The 18,425-nt window shown below is 45.4% G+C and overlaps 1 protein-coding gene across 1 annotated transcript; it reads left to right on the plus strand.

Annotated features, from left to right (window-relative positions):
- Positions 1-9,216: 9,216 nt before the first annotated feature.
- On the plus strand, positions 9,217-14,475 carry LOC149350934 (uncharacterized). The gene is made up of 4 exons (XM_089575580.1): positions 9,217-9,282; positions 11,952-11,961; positions 13,517-13,716; positions 14,281-14,475. Exons 1-4 carry the CDS (start codon positions 9,217-9,219, stop codon positions 14,473-14,475), a joined length of 471 nt encoding a protein of 156 aa, XP_089431706.1.
- The last annotated feature ends 3,950 nt before the right edge of the window (positions 14,476-18,425 follow it).

Here is an 18,425-nt window from a genome sequence, read left to right on the forward strand (position 1 = left end):
GGACTTTCGTTCCCCCCCCCCCCCCCCCCCCCCACCCCCCTGCTATATTCTAGGCACTATACCCCTGCTTATGGAAGCTAAAGCGCGCGTTTCCTCGTAACGTTTCTGTGGTGTTTTCTTCTCACTGTGGCCGGCGCAGAAGTTGAACGCAACGTCTATTGAGAACCTCGTTACTAGTACATCCGGTTTCGCTTTTGTAGGTCGCGGAAGGTAGAACCATAAAATGCATACAACTTGGATGTCGCTTTCGGATAGGCGCGTAGTCGCGGAGCGCGATCGCGCGGTGCTAACGGTGCGCTCTGGGGGGAGTAGCGGCGACCGTTGACACCGGCCGTTAGATGACCGGCAGGAGAGAAGCGGCTGACCCTGCTTGAACTGCTGTGACTTGAGGCTTTACGGAAGTGAGATGGAACTAGTTTATGGACCAAGGTGAAGCCCCTGACCGCCAAAACAAGAGGCAATGGGAAAGGCTCAGGGCACTGCACTCGACGGACCGGTCTTGCGAGAGTGAATGAAATCGCGGCTTCGAGGCTGGCTGCCTGAAAAGCACTTTTGCATTTTGTGGAAGGTATATATATTTTTGGATAGCTATTGAAGTGACAGTGGTGCATTTTTTGTTCTTTCGAGCGCTGCTGTTAAGTCGCAGATTAGGATTACTTCCTCTTCTATTTGGGCCAGACAGCAACTGGCAACTCAGACACAGACACCATTGGGTCCAATTTGGAAATTCCGAATTGTGATTTTGGAACCAATTCGAAGCTCCAATTGGAACCATTCCTATTTGACCATCTAATTGGTTGCAAAACAAAACTGCAACCGGTTACTTGTGCGGCCCACCCATGGGCCCACCGGCCGCAGCGTCAGTAACCGACCACCGCAGACACCGACGCCCGGCGAATGACCCACGTTTATTCTCGGCTTGAGAATATATAGGAAAAGCATTGGAAAGAAAGAAAGATAAAACGAGAGGAGGAAAAAGGCGCGACGCATGCTCCGGTAGCCAGGGGCCAGTTCATGTCAGCCTTCGCCGAGTCGAACTTGACTATCAGCAATACTGTTGAAAACTGTTGGCTCCCAACTGAAGCGGCAGCTTGAAGTGGGCCACGGGCAAGCGTGCATGACATATAAATAAGCCATAGGCGCTCGAAAAGCCTGAAGAGGGGACAACCAGAGTCCAATCTATGTTCACTGAAATAACTGTTCTACGAGCTTACATACGCCATTCATTGGACCTAGAGTTACTGTATATGCTACCAACAGTATACAGTAACTCTAATTGGACCTTGCTGAATAACTTGGCTCCCAACTGAATGCACAATCATCTTAAAAGAACGTCAATTTGGGCTAGATGGTGCATTATTTGAGACAGAAATGTTAATAGCGCTACAGCAAAACGTACACAAGAAAGACTGAAACAGGACATGCGCTAACTTCATCTGAGTTTATTTACTGCAAAGCCAGCAAATATATAGAAAATTTAAGGCATGCGCAAAAAAACCGCGGCACAGCAGGCATCAACAAAACCGTTCAAGATATGATATCTCAGTCTTGAAAAGGCGGAGCGAAGTATCACTCGCGCAATATAATCTCCTCTTCCTAATGTGGAATGCTTCCTAAAGCTCCCGCGCCTTCATATCTCCACTCCTGCCCAGAATCTTTATCTCCCGAAGCCGTGGCTCACACTTCTTGCATTGCTGGCGTCTTTTTTGCCCCGGCCCATGTTCTGCCGCACGATTACACACGAAGCACTCTGCGCTGTGCTGCGAAAGATGGGCACCTCCTAGATTTGTTAGCGATCGTGCGTGCTCAGCCGCACGGTCAATAACGCACCGCCCCATTTGGCCCACATAGGCTTTTCCGCAGGTCAGTGGTATTTCATACACCACACCTGTGCAGCACTTCACGTACTGCTTGCCATGCTTTTTGTTGCAGGAGCTCTTTTTATCGCTCCAAATGCGCGCGCATAGCTGGCCAATCTTTCGTGGAGCAGAAAACACGACCGGCACGCCATGTCGCTTTGCCACCTTCTTCACATTGTGTGCGACCCTGTGCACATAAGGCACCACTTCTGGTCTCATGGTCTGTTTGTTCGGCTCAGTCGACTTCTGAAACATCGCACACTTGATTTTTCTTAGGAGGGCTTCAGCAACTGCTGTGATAACCGAGCATGGGAACCCCGCCGAAACAAACCGATCAACTTGCCTATCAAAACTCGCCTGCATAGCATGGTGACACGGTTTTGTTGATGCCTGTTGTACCGATTTTTTTTGCGCATGCCTTAAATTTCTTCTTTCTTGTGTCTTTCTTGTGTACGTTTTGCTGTAGCGCTATTACCATTTCTCTCTCAAATCATCTTAAAACCAGCCACACGACGCAACACAGCTAGGAGAAAAGGAGAACACGAGACCCAGTAAACCATAAAACGTCACATAGACATCAGCGAGATATTTACGCTGGACATTAGACACCTCCACTAGACATCCATTTTAGTACCGTTTACGAAAAATATACGTACCTACAACATGAAAATTGGGGTCCAGTCCACGTTGTAAGTACGTACTGCAGACATCGAGCTCGACATTTATCAGATATTTGTGAACATGTAAGTACGTCCAGTCTACGTAGTCTAGACGTCTATATGAAGAGAATATGACTATACATAGATCAATACCCAGGTGAAAATTTCTAACTGGTTCCAGTCCAACTGTTTTAAGGGACACATTTCCAGTTGTTGCAACTGGAAATTTGTTCCTTAAACCAGTTGCGACTGGAACCAGCTGCAATACGAGATGCAGCTGACACCTGTTACAATTGCAGATGGAACGGAGACCTACTGCATCCCAGCCACAGACTTCCTATAGAGTCGTCGGGACGTCCAAGAACTCCATCTTGCCCAAATACAGTTGAGTAAGCGAGTACATGACCATCACGGCAGCCCAAAACACTGCAGGTGACTTTTCAGTGCGTCAGTGCTTTATTGCGCTCGGCGCTTTCACTGAATCTTGAATCTTCTCGTTGAGCATAATCGTCAGGTTTACAGCTGCGGTGACATCAATACTCTTCTGCCGAGCCCAATAAGTCAGCGTTGCTGCAAAAGAAAGCATAGTTATTCACTTTTATAGGTGACAAGAGAATAGCACAGCAACCACAACAAACAAGCCCAGTAATCTACGCCACTTTTACCGACGCAAGTCTATGAAGTGTCGAAGGTTGCCCTTGCAGCACTAAAAGGCAGTCGTGCTGAGCGGAGTGTGCTTGCACACGCACTTTGGCACACCATCCGAACGCATGCCCACATTTCGGTAGTAGAGACCAGTTGCATACATCACCAGCCTTTGTTTCAATACACAGCGAGTTTGTCAAAACAGCCAAACGAGTGAGCGTAAAAATATAACGTGCCGCGATAAATGCGTAAGAATTTTTTCATTACGAACGCAAAAATAGCATAAAATACACTTCAGTGAGTGAGCTGAGACTGAGTACGCACCAGGAAAGGTCACGATTCCAGCCGGTGAAAACGACTTGTAGTCCTAATTCGTACTGACGGGCCCACTTCGCCGAGTAGTAAAAGCAAGCAAACTGTCTTCCTTCAGCTCTATCAAGGAAATAACTGTTGAACAATCTCACCAGCAGTAATAAGTGAATAATTAATTCTATGTCGAAGTTCTTCAAATACAACGTTCCCACGGAATACGATGAGAAATCACTCACGCCGTGCGCTCAACCACTGCCGCCATGGCCGACCTTCATGCGGAGTGTGCGAAACTGACGCATGTTTGTATCGTCCCTTTTTTATACTTAGTAGTCTGCTTGCTATGGCGCAAAAAGTAAGTTAATAATTTTTAAATTGTAGCATATTACTTTTTTCACAGCTGTAATCACCATGCGCAGTTCGCGCTATTATTGATAAAATACGATACGAACGTCAACGCGATGGCGGCGTTGACAATTTCACCGCGGTTTCCGAACCGCCGCCGGTCCGCAGCAGTCACGGCATGTCTCGGTAATCATGGTCTCAGCATTAGAAGTTCGTTTCAGTGGTTGGGCAGTTATAAATAAATTATTATAATGTTACCCTGCCCGAAACTCCCATGTCACAACGGGCTGGAGATAGAAAGAGAGCGGACTTAATAAAAAGAAGAAAAAATAGCATTGGTATTAACGCGGGCACACGATATGTTCGCTGCAGTGCGACCCATGCTAAACTCGCAATGCAGAGTTTTGAGGGAAGTGGCATTATTCGCCAGGAGAGCGCCTACCGACATTTTCGCATGCAGTGCACACAGTGCTATCGGATTGATATTCGCCGATAAGCCAGCTTCATCTAATTTTTTCACAGTACGTTCATTTCTGCGCCTAATGACTGCTGAGCCACAGCAGCATTCATTTCCTTCTCATCATCCCTCCAAGCCGTAAAAAAACTTCCCATTTGGTTTTTACCCACGACTAGTTCTGCCCAGTTGGCCCTCAATTGGGAATTTTTGCTTCCCACTTGACCCACAAATGGAACCACTCACTTACTTCCCAGTTGGTCCCCAGTTCCTCCCATTTGGCCCTCGACTGGGGAACGATGTTTCCCAACCCAGTTTTATGATTTTTCACAGTTTCCAGCGAGTGGAAAACAATGTTTCCCAGTTGCTGAAAAACTTGAACAATTTGCCTCCCCCTTGGTCCCCACTGGCACCAGTTGAATTCCAACTGAGTTTCAGAGGGGTACCATGTTGGCTTCCAATTGCGTTTTTTTTCCTTGACCCATGCCGGCTTTGTTATTTCAACTACGATGTTATTAACCTAAGTTAAAAACATCATAGTCAAAATATGGGCAGCGCATGTAACATGAAGGCAAGACAACAAATTATCATTAGGGTAACGGGCTGGATTCCGAGAGAATGCAAACACAGCAGAGCGGATCAGGTCAGGTGGGCAGATGAGGTTCGGAAGTTTGCTGGGATAAGGTGGCCGCCGCTGGCACAGCACAGGGTTAAATGGAGAAATTTGTGGCCAGCAGTGGACATAGGCTGGTGTGATAAAAAGTTGGACTCAAGAAGTTTATTCCCAAAAAATATGAGGTCACACATTCAGCTATACAAATGCCAAACAAAGCTTTCCTCAGTTCAACATTCGAATAGTTAGTTATCATTGCTAGCGCGATTAGCAGATTTAATACATTTTTGAGAAAAATTAACTCCCAAAAATTGAACTGAACCAATTTTTGTACTTTAAATAGTTGTATAAGTTGAATAAAACATGCTTAATCAGAAAAAAATGGTTATTATTGTCCTGGCTGCTGAATAACAAAAAAGTTTTTGAGTGTGTCCTCACTTTCCAGTGTGGTTGAGATAGCTTCCATTGGCTGTAGCACAAGGTATAAATTGAATGTAAGAATAATAATGAAATAACAATGCGAATCCTCACCAAAGTGACTGGCATTTTAAACCAACTGCGTACAGTTGAGTCAGAAACCTGATGGGTGTGCATTCTGATTTGTTTTACTACTTCCCGAGTATTTCTTCTTTTTAGGTAGGATAATGTTGCCGTGAAGCGAGCATGAAAACGCACAAAAACATGGACATCGCTGGTAATGCCTCCAATTTGTAGTCAACGGAAATTTCCAACTTTAAATGCAGTAAGGCAACACGAAATATCGAACGATTGAAAATATGGAATTCTTAAATTATATCTCACTTACATTCCCAGGACGTGACAAGTAATATCTACGAGGAGTCTAGGTTAAGGCAGATATAATGTCGTGGGTACGTCTCCAGCTTATCCACGAAAAAATGTGGGTAAATAAGACGTCTGAGAGATTTTGCCTCGGTACATAGACGTTTAGACTTAATCTGGACATCTATGGGAGGTTTGTGGTTTGCTGGGATGTATACCACCTATTTAATGTCATGGAAAAATGCAAATTGTGCACAGTTCTTCAGAAGGGGCTTTGCAACTATAAACAAATATCATTGACTGTCAACTGTGAAGACATGGCAAATTATGAAAGCTAAATGATAGATGGAACTTATTGCTGTGTGATATTTGCCAACATTTTTGTTTGAAGCAAAGTTTGTTTGCGCTAGCGAGAACTTTAAGTCATTTTGTCTGGTAGCTGCCACACAAATGACAGTAATGAACAGCACGTCTTTCCAAGTGCTCCGCATTGCCAAATGACAACTATGGTACCAAGAAGCTTCTCTTAGTGTAGAATTTTATGCTGAATGCAAACAAATCAGCTGTGAAACATAGAGATGCACTCACCCGATATTTCAGGCAGCTGTCGTCGTTTGTGAAGCTTTTCGGTAGCATAGCACAGCCAAGTTTTTGCACACCTTAAACTTCCTTTTTCGTTGCCACCGTTATAATCTGTTTAACAGTTTCTGCAATTGTGCCAAAAATCATTTCAAGAAGCATGAGGTATCAACAATTAACTCTGGCTAGCATAAGTACAAGTGGCCACTCAAAACAAATGCTGATGGCACTTAACAATGGTTCAGACGGTATTACATTCAATTCATAGCATACCTCTTCATTTAAATGTCACAAAGTGCAATGCATCTCTGAGTGTGTCTCTCCAGTGTAATCAGGTTCATGAGGTACAGTTGGCAGTGCAGAATAACTTGATGCTTGACTGTTCAGGTTTTGTGTGTCAATGCATCATTTGGGTTAGGGTTCATGCCTCAGCAAAGAGTTTCAGAAAACTTTCTACAATCTGGGCACTAATGTGAACCTGAATTAACTCTGAATAGCACAAGCCCTCCCACCGCTTTGTCAAGAATCAAACGTCCAGCCTTGAGCTTGCGGTGAAATCTCTTGGTCACTAAGCTTCTGCGGCAATTAGCTGCTGGAGTGTACAGAGGCCATCTCAACTGCCAGCTGTTTCGTAAGTCCACTAGGGCAATGCTAAGAAGATGAGATATCAAAAAAAGCCTAATGTAAATACTTGTGCAATGCCACATTTGGGAAAGTTTACTCACTGTAGATGAGGTCACACACAGTTAGTTTATCAAACTTTTTTTTCCTTTTTGGGCAAGCCAGCTGTACTGCACCGCCTATTCAGGTGCCATTAGTGCCTCTAATATGCGCCGGGTTGCTGTGCGCAAGGTTGTTCCACCAAGCCCCGAAAGCTCCTGCAACTATAAAAGCAAAAAACTTACACATGAAAAGAAAAATGTGCAGGTTCATTGAGACTGCGTTAATATTAAGGATAAAAGTGCATCCTTGATTTGCTAAGGCCCAAAAAATGTCAACAAAGCCTTAAGTTCTACACTGAGCTCAAACAACTAAAGTGCACCTAAATTTCAGGTGTTTTCCTAAAGTTAGCTATAGTCTATGAGTTTTTGCATGTTTTGGAATTTTCAATTATGTGGCAAGTTTTGTTCAGTTATCTGAATAGAGGGTATATAGCGTGTGGCCAGCAGTGACAAAACAACATGAATGCAAACTTCTGTGTACTATCTATACAATATCCCAGGATTAAACCTCAGTGATTAAAACTTTTGAATGTCACATTCTCTACATTTTTTTACAAATGTTTTAAACTGTGCCTCCTTTGTCAGCGGTTGTAGCCCAGAATGCCTATGTCAGCAATGGAGAATAACTTTTTACAAATTTGGTACCTATATCAGGCGAACTGTAATTAAAGGTGCACTAAAGGAAAATATCAAACTAAGCCAGACTGACTGGTTATGCCTCATGAACATTACCAACGCTTTTTCTGCACAGGAAGGTGATTGCATTGCTGAGAAAATTGCAAATGAAGAACATTTGCTCATCAAAATCTGCCACTAAATATGCACATTGTTATGTCAGTTCAAAGCTCTCCGACCAATCAAAGGGGCACTAGGCCATGCTCTTGCAGGTGGCATTGCGTCCGCAGTTGTAGCAGGTCTATTTTTGGTAGGCCATTTCGGCAGACCCATAGCATTCCCGATGGAAGCACGCTGAAAGAATTGTGGCCGGCGAAGTGATATACCGCTAGCGCTCAGCTGCGAAAACCTGCAGGCACTGTCACTACAGGTACTTTGCTTTCAGGAAATTTTCTGGGTTATTATTTTTTTTATCTATTTACGCAATACTCTTTAGGTTTGCACAAGGACACAAAAAAATGTAATTCACCGAAATCAATACAAAAGCAGGCAGTACTTAGCCACACAAGCACAACAAATAATATTGAAGAATATACCAAGTACATTATCTAAAATAGTAGGTGTTCCCCTCAGATATTCCACAATTTTTAAAAATCAGCTTTTTGTGTTAAAAGAGTGCTTTTTTGCTCAGCATTTTCAGTGGTGTGGTTTAGTGGTGTACAGCTAAGATGAGCTAACTAGTAGGCTGGTTGAATAATACTGAGTAGTTAACTTTTTATCTCCTCCAATGTTAAATATTATCCATATCGGTTTTTAGAGCTTCGAAAATGCGGTTACCCTTGGCGCTGTGACGAAACAAATTTTGGCTACGTAGTGTCAAAGTACATGCGCTTTCAAGAAGCTTGCAAGCAAAGCAGCCTCTCCAGTGCATGTAACTTTAGTCGAAATAGCCAAACTTTGTTAGCCCACAACACTGAGGGTAACAGCATTTTCAAAATTATAAAAACTGATATGGATATCGCGCACTGTGCTACATGCCTCTCAATAAATAAAGAGCTTAAAAGTAATAGTTAGGCTAGGTAATACTTAGGTAATAGTTAGTTCCCTATTCAATATTATATAGCCAGCCAACTAGTTAGCACATCTTAGCTGTACTCTGATTCACTACACCACTGACAATCCTGTGCTGAAAAAAGAACTCTTTCAACTCATAAGCCCGCCCTATGTTAAAAAACAGCAGACAACCTTAGGTCAACCCAGAATATCATATGAAGTGCCTTATCAAAATCAACAGCCAGTATGACTTTCACAGGTGGGGAGAAAAAGGTCTTTAAAAGCATTACTTCACTCTAAATATGGTGTTAAAGTCTGATCGCAGTGATGACAAGTTCTGTGTGTTTCTAGAGCTAAAGGTTTGTTTAGAGTAAAAATTACATATTTGCTATCACGTGACGCTAGCCTATTGGTGTAGCGAGACGTAGGATTCCCTTGTAGTGTCCCTTTAACACTCACAAGCTACGATCTACAGCTATACGCTTTGCAGGCAGTACGCTAAAAAAACTCGTATCAGCACACAACTAAAAAATGCAACAGACCGGCGCGTTCACCGGCCGCCATTTGTTCTCTGGGTGACGGCATGGAACTGCGCTGTTTCACGGAGGGCCGCCTGGCGAATCTTCTGCAGCACCTGGAGTTCAAGATCGTGAGCAGGAACGCATAGTTAATCCCCTGTCTATTATGGACGCTGTTGCCAGGGTCTATTATTGGACGCTATTACCAGGGCGCCTTGTTCGTAGCACTGATAGGTAGCGGCGTATGCCCGCTTCATCTCGTAGCGTCTCGAGGCTTAGCTTTGCTCCCTTTTACTCTGCTGTAGCGCATTATTACAGAGAAAGCTGTTTTAGCTTTGCACAAACCATTTCGTAGACTCAATTTAAGGGGCATAGCGGCCGCCATGTAATTCATTACGCAGACAACACCGCTACGCATATCAGCGCCCGTGAGGTCCCCAGTGACTCAGGGGACCAGCGACCCAGGGGACCGGTTATGCGGCCTCTGAGCCCTAAATTAATTAAAAAAGGAAGACTCAATTTTTAGGTGGACACCACCGCCACCTCAGCGCGACAGAGGTTCCCGCTGACCGCGTGACCCAGTGATACGCCTGTCCATCCCTTTCTTCGTAATCAACTTACGGCCTAGACAGCGAATAAGACAACCCTGGTGATTGCAAACGGGCCCTGGAGTTTGTGATGTGTGCCCGGATTTCGATCGACCCGAGGACCGCAAGCGGAAGAAGTCCGAGTGTGCAAAAACAGGCCTGTGAGGCTCCCAACGGGTCCTATCGCTCGCGAAACGTCAAAATGGGCCTTCCCTTCCAGACCTCTCGGGCGCTAATGGTGCTAGGCTTTCGCTGGTTAATGCGTTAAGCCGATAAGCTTAAATCTTATAATTTTTTTCTGACTAAACTTCTTTTAACCATGACATTGCGGGCGGGAGAGCGAAGGCGGTATTCTGTAAGTGCCCGCGAACACCTCCCAGGAAAGCTCGTGCGCGTTTGGGTTACCGCGCCCCAGTCTCACTTGTAAAAAAAAATGCAGAAAACGAAAAGCACCCGACTGGAATTGTAACCGGACAGAGCATGCAAGATGCTGACAGATGCTGAATGTAGCGCTTTAAGGGGTGCAAGGTAAGAAATACCGCCTGTCACCTGTAATTTGCCAAAACGTTACTTCCTCGCAAATTGAAATTGGGAACGCCGATGTAAAGTAGCTCAATGTCATTGATATGCCAAAGCCCACTAGCATGAGGTGGGGGAATGGAGGATGAGCGCACGAAACGCTGGCCATGAACGCGCTGCGCGTAAATACCCCGCACGTCCCATGATAATGTACAACTCGCCTCAGACATCGAGGCAAAACTACGCAGTCGCGAACATCCAGCACTATCGGTAAAGGTTTTGCTGAAATTTGCGTTAGAGATGATAATTTTGCTCAGAGGGAGGTTTCTCTTTTTTTTGAAGCAAAACATCTGTTATGCAACGGGGCGTTCACAATCCCTCGCGTTAATGATTGCCACAGTATACTGTAAACAAAAATATACCCTAAAGGGAGTAAAAATGGTAGCGGCCGCCCTTTTTACTCCATTTGTGAAAACATTTACTCCATGAGTGGGGAGTAAAAAGGTAGACGTCCTCCATTTTACTCCCATGAGAGAATAAGGGAGTAAAATGAGGATTTACCAGCATTTACTCCAGTCTAGAAAGGGAGTTAATTGTGCCAGATACTCCACCAGTGCCGAAATGGAGTAAAAAAATACCATTTTGTGCAATCCGCCCCGCCGCCTAGCGTCTCGTCTGCTTCTGGTCAGTTGTCGGATAATAGCGGTGAGTGACGACCGCTTGGTTACCATCGTCGCTGGATCTCTGCTGACTTCTGCTCCTTCACGGGCGCCTGCCGCGGTACAAGGTATCGAATTGTCGCCATTTTCCGCTACAGTACGTTACATAATTGAATTGCTCCTGTGAAGCATCCAGTGCTCTAACGATACCTGACTTTCCTTTGTTTGTGTCGCCACCCCGTTACAGCCCCCGCATAGTCCTAATTCTCACAGGCTTTTTTCAGTGTGGTTCTCGCAGTGTGTTGCAGCAGATTATGTGTTGCATGAACATGGAACTGTGATAGAACATAGTGTAAACGCTGAGCTCTTGATTGAGCTCATGAGGCCGCATTTTTCCTCAGCCATGTTTAAAATCCAAGCCTTAATGAAGCTAATATGAAAGCAAACACTGCCATTCCAAACTACCATCAGGTGTATTTTCATCTTTTCTGCTCTGGTTTTGGGTCAAATATAGCGTGGTGCATGAACGTGAAAACTACCCAGCGTCTCTTTTTTAGTTTTGAACTACTTATTATAATGTTGCATCCCTTTATCTACGAACATGGCCAACGAAACGAGCTCGTAGAGCAAAAGGAGACGACAAGCAGACGACTCCTGCCGCTTACGCCGCCGCTGGGCTAGCAGACAGCGGAAAGAATGCGTGCCGTGGGGTCACATTAGGGCAGCGCAGTTTCCCAAGTTGGGTGGCCGGCGGCCCGCAGAGCTACTGCCCGTTTTTGCCGCTGTCACTGCTGTAAGAATGAGCCTGAATGAGGATAAATAAACATGACGCCATTTTTGGGCTCCATCTCTGTGGGTAGTAAAAAATTTACTCCCTTTTCACTCCAAAATAACTCCCTTTATACACCAAAATAACTCCTTTATGTAAGGGAGTAAATAAAAAAACACCATACATATGGAGTAAAAAAACCACCTTTTGGGTGTGCGTTACAGGACAAGCCATTTACACCCTTTTAGGTGTGTTTTTGCTAACAGTGTAGTGCAGGTAATGCGATATTCCAGAGACGACAAGCATGATGGGGATGGTTGATATCGCGCACTTTGTGGAGTCTCTCTTGGTAAGGATACCGGTCACTCTTGCAATTCGCCGCTGTCTGACGAAACGTCACAACATGCATGTACATTGTTGCTTCCAGAAATTTCGTGATGCTGGAGAGAGAGAAATAACTTTATTGAGCATGGGATTTGGGACGCGGGCTTCGCGACGCTGGACATTCTCCGCTAGCGCCGGCATGTGCACAGCATTTGGGGTTGTCCATTATCTCGGGTTTCCTACTGATGTTTTACCTGTTAGCTCTCTACTCATGGTGCACAATCGGCCCAACAGAGATTCCTCCATACGTTTCCAATGGGTGCCCTCGCACAAAGATGTCCTAGGCAACGAGGTGGTGGACAGCTCGCTGATAAAGCGCTATCAGGTAATCCATCAAGAAAAATCACTCAAATCAGTACCCTGTGGAGTTCACCCAACAGGCCATGTGTGACCGAGGGGCTAAAAAGGTATCGCATTCGCACGGGCTCTGCTCTACCCCCACGTGGATGTATACGTCGTCCCTGGCATCGTATCTGATTTGTTCCACATGTAGTGCGGAGGGTTGGTATAGAACATTATCTTATGGCTGTACACTGTACAACGCGGAAAGGGATGAGTTGTTCGCTTCGCTCAAGAGTACAGGACCCCTAACAGTTCCTTCAGAACGTTGTTTACCCGCGCAAAGCAATCACCTAGAAAGAAGGTTGCACGCCTTCTTTTAAAGTTCCTCCAGCACTCGGAGCAGGACTGCAGATGGTGACAGCACGAGTTTATTTTTAACTGTTAAGGCGATTGTGTATACAGAACTCTAGATCAGCCATTTAACATTTAATTATCGCTACGGTGGAGCAATTGCCTGCAGACTCCGCACGTCCAACCCTACCTGTAGCTTGTAATAACCTAAACCTCTTTCTCTATGAAGATGCCGCTGTTAGATGAGCGCCCGGTCTTATGGTGCAGGTAGACGGCGAAGAAAGAATAACAAGTGTTAGTACACGCCTATCATAACTCACCAGAAACGTTTTCCAGGAACATCGAACCTGCCTATGAAGACCGCCGAGCAGCAATCTTGGTATAAATGTGCGTAAGTGTGCATTAACTTCTGTTTAGGTACAGCGAATTTCCATGCACTGCGGCACTGCTCAAAGCACATGCCAGAAAATGGACAGCTTGATCATATCGTGGAAGTCTCATCGACCGCTCTGAGCTGGCGCAGCGGCTCTCCACATGGGGCCTAACCGCGGCCACGGAAGCGGTCACGGTTTCTCACTCGCGCTATGTGCTTTCGGTGATTCTGTTCGCGCGAAACAGTATCACTGCTTTACACGCCTTCTCCTTTGCGCTCTTCAGGTCTCGTCCATTTAGATGTGTCTAGCAATAGTAGTTTAGAATAGTTAATTTGGGCACTGATGATTGCCAGCGGCGCCTATGAAAACCTTTCGAAGCGACAGTGACCCCGTTTTATTATCTTTACGTTCCAGCATCACCCTGCCGTGGTGGCGTGCAGAGCGGACCACTCCATTCTGGCGGATACCTGACATAACTCCAGAGCCACAGTCGGCTACCCAGGCGGGGCTCCTCGTGGGACGCCATCGGGTTGGAGACGTGATGAAGCTGCGGGTCAGAAGAACCGAGGCAAAATTATCCTGTTGTTGTGAAGGCGATGTCACCACCTTCAGACGCCCAGTGGAGCACTGTCCATCTCAGGTCTGTGACTTCGGCAAATTTGCACCCAAATGCTTGCAAATATTTTTAGGGTCAAAGAAAACGGAAGCATTTTTGAATTAGCTGTCACTGGTTTCACGACAGACATAAAAAAATGCGGATTTCGAATGTCTTAATGATGCGTTGGAATATGAAAATTTTTCTTTTCGTTGTCGACAAGATGTCACATACATACATTGCCGTGCTCGATTCAAAACGAAGCATACGACTAGGTAGAATCTTCAGCCTTCGGTGAACCAGTAGTAGCTTTGACAAGCGAACTCTTCTAACTATCGCGGCATCGGTGCTTGAGCCTAGCCTGGATCCTCCGAGAACAATAACCCGTGAAGGGCGGCTAATTAAACGTTAACAAAGAAAGTACCATACAATACTTGATTATTGTATTTTAATGAGAGAAGGTTAAACTACTTATACTGAAAGCGACCATATAAAATACATGTAAAGAGCACATCGCATAGAAATAAAACTGTGCACGACCTGTATTTTGGCATCATACGTTTTTAACGCCTTAATGGCGACAAGGTAACTTTTTTCTCTTTATTTTAGCAGTACCTGGGGGACGCTTTCTTCGCCACCAACGCCATCAGCTTGGCGATGACATCGCTATGCGATATACACGCAAGGATCAGCCGACTGTCGCTTGGCAAGTTCAGATTTTACCTGAACATGATCTGCGACGAAGGAGGCTGGCCCGCTCTACCGGTTCTGTGGCAGTCACAGTCTTCTGAGGCATATGTTTGAAATGGGTGCTGTCGACAGGCTCCCATCAGCTTGCTCTTTGGGTATCCACTGCTGCGATCAAGTCATAACCGAGGGCCTTTGCGCCGGGCTATATGGTCTATTTGCCGTCGGAAATGCAGTGGGAGTAGAACGCCAGGCCGTCACCGGCGACTCCTACAAAACAACAACGATCGTTGGGCTTTCAAGCACAGCAACACGAGCGCGTGTTCTCATTTTCATTATTCGTGCATAATCTTCTTTTGTATGTACTTACTTCTTGAATATCTTTTAGTGCTTATAACACTTGTATTTCCATTATTAGTGTGTTTAGTAAAATTTTCATCAATGTGCATGTGTTGTATTCATTAATGTGCTGATGTATGGTGTCTTGCCGTGCTGCTGCTGCCTGAAGGTTGCGTCTTTATAATGCCCGTGGTTAGGATTGGAAGCACGACGCCCAGCAGTGCGATCCACGCACGGCTGAAGCGCAGCATCCGTCGATTCTAACACCATGCAATCGCAGCGATGAGACCCGTTTGAAGCTTTGCTGGTATTTTAGGGCACCTGGAGGCAACGTTCTTTTTACTACATTCTCTCATCTGGAACGTGTTATGGAATTCGTGGATTTGGAACCCCGAAGCTGCTCGTGAGCAGAGTGAGGCGCCATAATGGATGACCCCAGAGTAAAGGGACTCTGAAACACCTTCCGAGGCGAGCACATGAACTCGCTCAATCTCTGCACTGTGTTGTCAAGTACCTGAGCCAAATAATACACTTCTACACGCAGCAGAGAACCCACAATCGCGGGCGAAAGTTGGCGAGCCCTTTCCGGGACTTTTTCATGCTTGCACCCTCCTCCGTCGCTCGCACCTGCGTATACAAGCTGAGAAGTCGCTGTTGGTTAGATTCTTTCAGACGTCAGGCGGCTACGCCCCCGGAAGTGAGGCCGGCGGATGAGCGCCGACCTTCCAGCGTGCAAAAAGTTACGAGAGGAAAAGGAAAGGCGCGAAGGCGCTCTAATTCAAATTTTAACAAGAGATAACTCAGCTTTTGGATTAAAAAATTATTGCCGGACAATATTCATGAAGCGACGTGCTTTAACATCCTAGGCCTACCACAACTTGATTAGAGCCCCATTCAGAGCCCCTGTAATTTCAACCCTCAGAGATTCTTTAACAACCACTGACATCGCACATGACGTGAAAACTCTTACAGTACGGTTCCTGTTAGTGCGACGTCTCGGCGCATGGAGCGAAGATAAACTCGGGAGGGCGCGTTACAGCATACAACCGGGCATCGAAAGCCAAGTTTCTCGAGGTAATTCCTTCTGGCCAATAAAATGTAGGCCCGAATTTCTCTTGGTTTTAATGGTCTCTCTCAGTTTTCGCCAGATAAGCAGAGACCATACGAGGTTCTGTCACCGTTCAAGGAACGAAGACGAATTGAGGGCCCGACTATAGCACTTGGTCAGGAACCAGTACGTATGCCACAAAGGCGTTATAACAATAAAAACAAAAATTGGACTAATTGGTGCTGGGTTAACACCTGAGACATGGTTGCTAACGCGAAACAGTACAAGAGACACCAAAAACGAAGTCCACAAGACTCCTCCACCTTCGGTATATTACAAGGGTCCCATGGCCTACTTTTTAATTGCCGATGTGACGTTCGTAGCGCATTTAGGGTGGTCGTTCTGTGCATTTTTTTGGGGGGTGGTTTTGTGGCAAAAAGGTTAAATAAGAGAAATACGATAAAGGTGTTTTACAACAAGTACTACGGGGAGTCATGGAGTGTCCGTTCTTTTTTTTTTATGGGTCTTTTTCTTCTGAATGGCGCCCTCTAATTATTTTTCTCTTTATTATCTGGTGTTTAGGATATGAAGGGCGCAGCAACAATCTCACTCAAAGTTTACACCTGAAACACGCCATGAGAAAAGTGATGGAGGAAATGAAACTTTAGAGAAAGCCGCTGATTTGGAGGGCAGGAAATGAATTTTGAGTGGTTTTTCACACGTGCACCGACATCGATTCAAACACAGGCGTATATCGCACTTCACTTCCATCAAAATGAAGCCACCGAGGCAGGAATTCAAAAGTGCGACATCGTACACAGCAGCCCGGCGCCATAAAAAGTGGTAGAAGTAACCATAACTAACCCCAAAATCCAGGCGTTACCTATCGTTGTTGTTTCCCTGTCACATTCAGAGCGCCATCCATACAACGCGGATGCGTTCACGAGTCCAACGTCTAAGAACACTCTGTCGCGGTGCGCGAGAGGTTGATCACGCGGTGATTTTAAATATTTCGCCGGCCTTCTTTTCAAAGCTGAATGAAAAACTGCTCGAACGCAAATATCAAAATCATATTTATGAATTAGGTGTTTCTGGGATGGCCACTAACTGTAATACTTTAAATGTTAATTATCTCAACTTAATATTTTGCTCAACTGAACGAAATAAAAAAGACTATGGCTTACTATATATAGTGCTCAACAACATGCTTGCAGTCGCGTCTACATACTGTGCGTGGTATAATTCTAAACCTTTGGAGACGCTATGCAGGACACGCAGTATGGTAGCACAGATAGAGCAAATATTTGTAAAAAAATTTGTAATTTGTAAATATTTGTGGTGGCTCTGGTGTTTTGGCATTTATCTGATGATCCCAAGGACGCGGAATCGATTCCGGCCGCTGAAGCCGCATTTCGATGGAGGAGAAATGCTAAACATCTGTGTGGTTTGCGATGTCAGCGCCCGTTACAGAACCCCAGGTGGTCTATTAAGCCGGAGCCCTTAGCTGCCTCGGGACGTTAACCGACGCATAGCATAAAATTGTAAAAATATATTTGGCCTGGTGTGTCCAGTCAGCTGCTCGCTCAAATGTTGACCGCCGCGGTGGCTCATTGGTTATCGTGCTCGACCGCTGTCACGAAATATGCGGGTCCGATACTGGCCCTGGTGGTCGCATTTCGATGGAGACGAAAAGCAAGAGGACCACGTACTGCGCGATGTCAGTGTATCTTAAAAAATCCCAGGTGGTCGAAATTGCCCGGAGCCGTCCACTACGATGTCCCTCATAGCCTGAATCGCTTTGCGACTTTAAACCCCTGGATACCAAACCAAGCCTTTCCAAAGGACTGCTCTTAACATCCATCCCCATATTCCAGAAAGGCACGCATCAATAAGGATCTCAAGTCTGTTGCTACCTTCATACTTGAGAGGTACACTTATAAAACTGATTTGTGTGTTTGTAAACCGATTAATATATTTGTTTGTTTACTTTCTGTTCCCTCAGGGCTGAATGCATTAAACTGAAGAATGGTTACAGCAGATGCAAAAATAAAAATTGAGGGCACTTAACCCTATGTATTTCTAGTCATCAGCGATAACTGGCTCGCGAAACGAACGACGAAATGATGATGCACTCCATAACCAGTTTGATGATGGTTGTTTTAGTGGAGGGTTCGTGCTCAAAGGGCTACTGCACCACTTTCTTAATATTCCACACTATTCAAGGATTAAAATTACATAGGCTGCAGATAAAGCATGCCAAGTGTTGTTCCGCTAGCGTTTAAAACTGTGATGTAATCGACGATTAAATTGTAGACTTCTTCTTAATGCACCGATGTTGTGCGAAGAAACTCGGTGTGGCGTTACGGATTATAATAGTAAAAGAGATATATTCATCACAACGATAAGATGTTAAGCTACCGCTGTCGCCTACCGAATCTTGCCGTGCCTACTTGGAAGCTAGCAAACAACGCTCGCGGGCCTTTGCCGTCGGTGGCGTTGGTTTTTCCCCTTGAAAGCAAGCGTTTATGCGTTGGAAATGTACTGGCACCTCTGATGACGTCATATTGATCCGCCTACTTGGAGCCGCGCGCCGCGGAGAAGCTTGATGGCCGTCTTGATTTCAGGCGGCGATTACGTCACAATTTCAAATGCTCGCCCGAACGGGCTGCGCATGTTTTAC

Source organism: Amblyomma mixtum, chromosome 3 (genome assembly GCF_055824585.1).
Source record: "Amblyomma mixtum isolate Tamu chromosome 3, ASM5582458v1, whole genome shotgun sequence".
Taxonomy (NCBI): Eukaryota; Metazoa; Arthropoda; class Arachnida; order Ixodida; family Ixodidae; genus Amblyomma; species Amblyomma mixtum.

Excerpts from the sequence above, each read along its gene's own strand:
- LOC149350934 (XM_089575580.1), top strand. The coding sequence starts at position 9,217 with ATGGAACTGCGCTGTTTCACGGAGGGCCGCCTGGCGAATCTTCTGCAG. Across the intron at positions 13,717-14,280 it reads TGGAGCACTGTCCATCTCAG|CAGTACCTGGGGGACGCTTT; the intron begins GTCTGTGACTTC and ends TCTTTATTTTAG.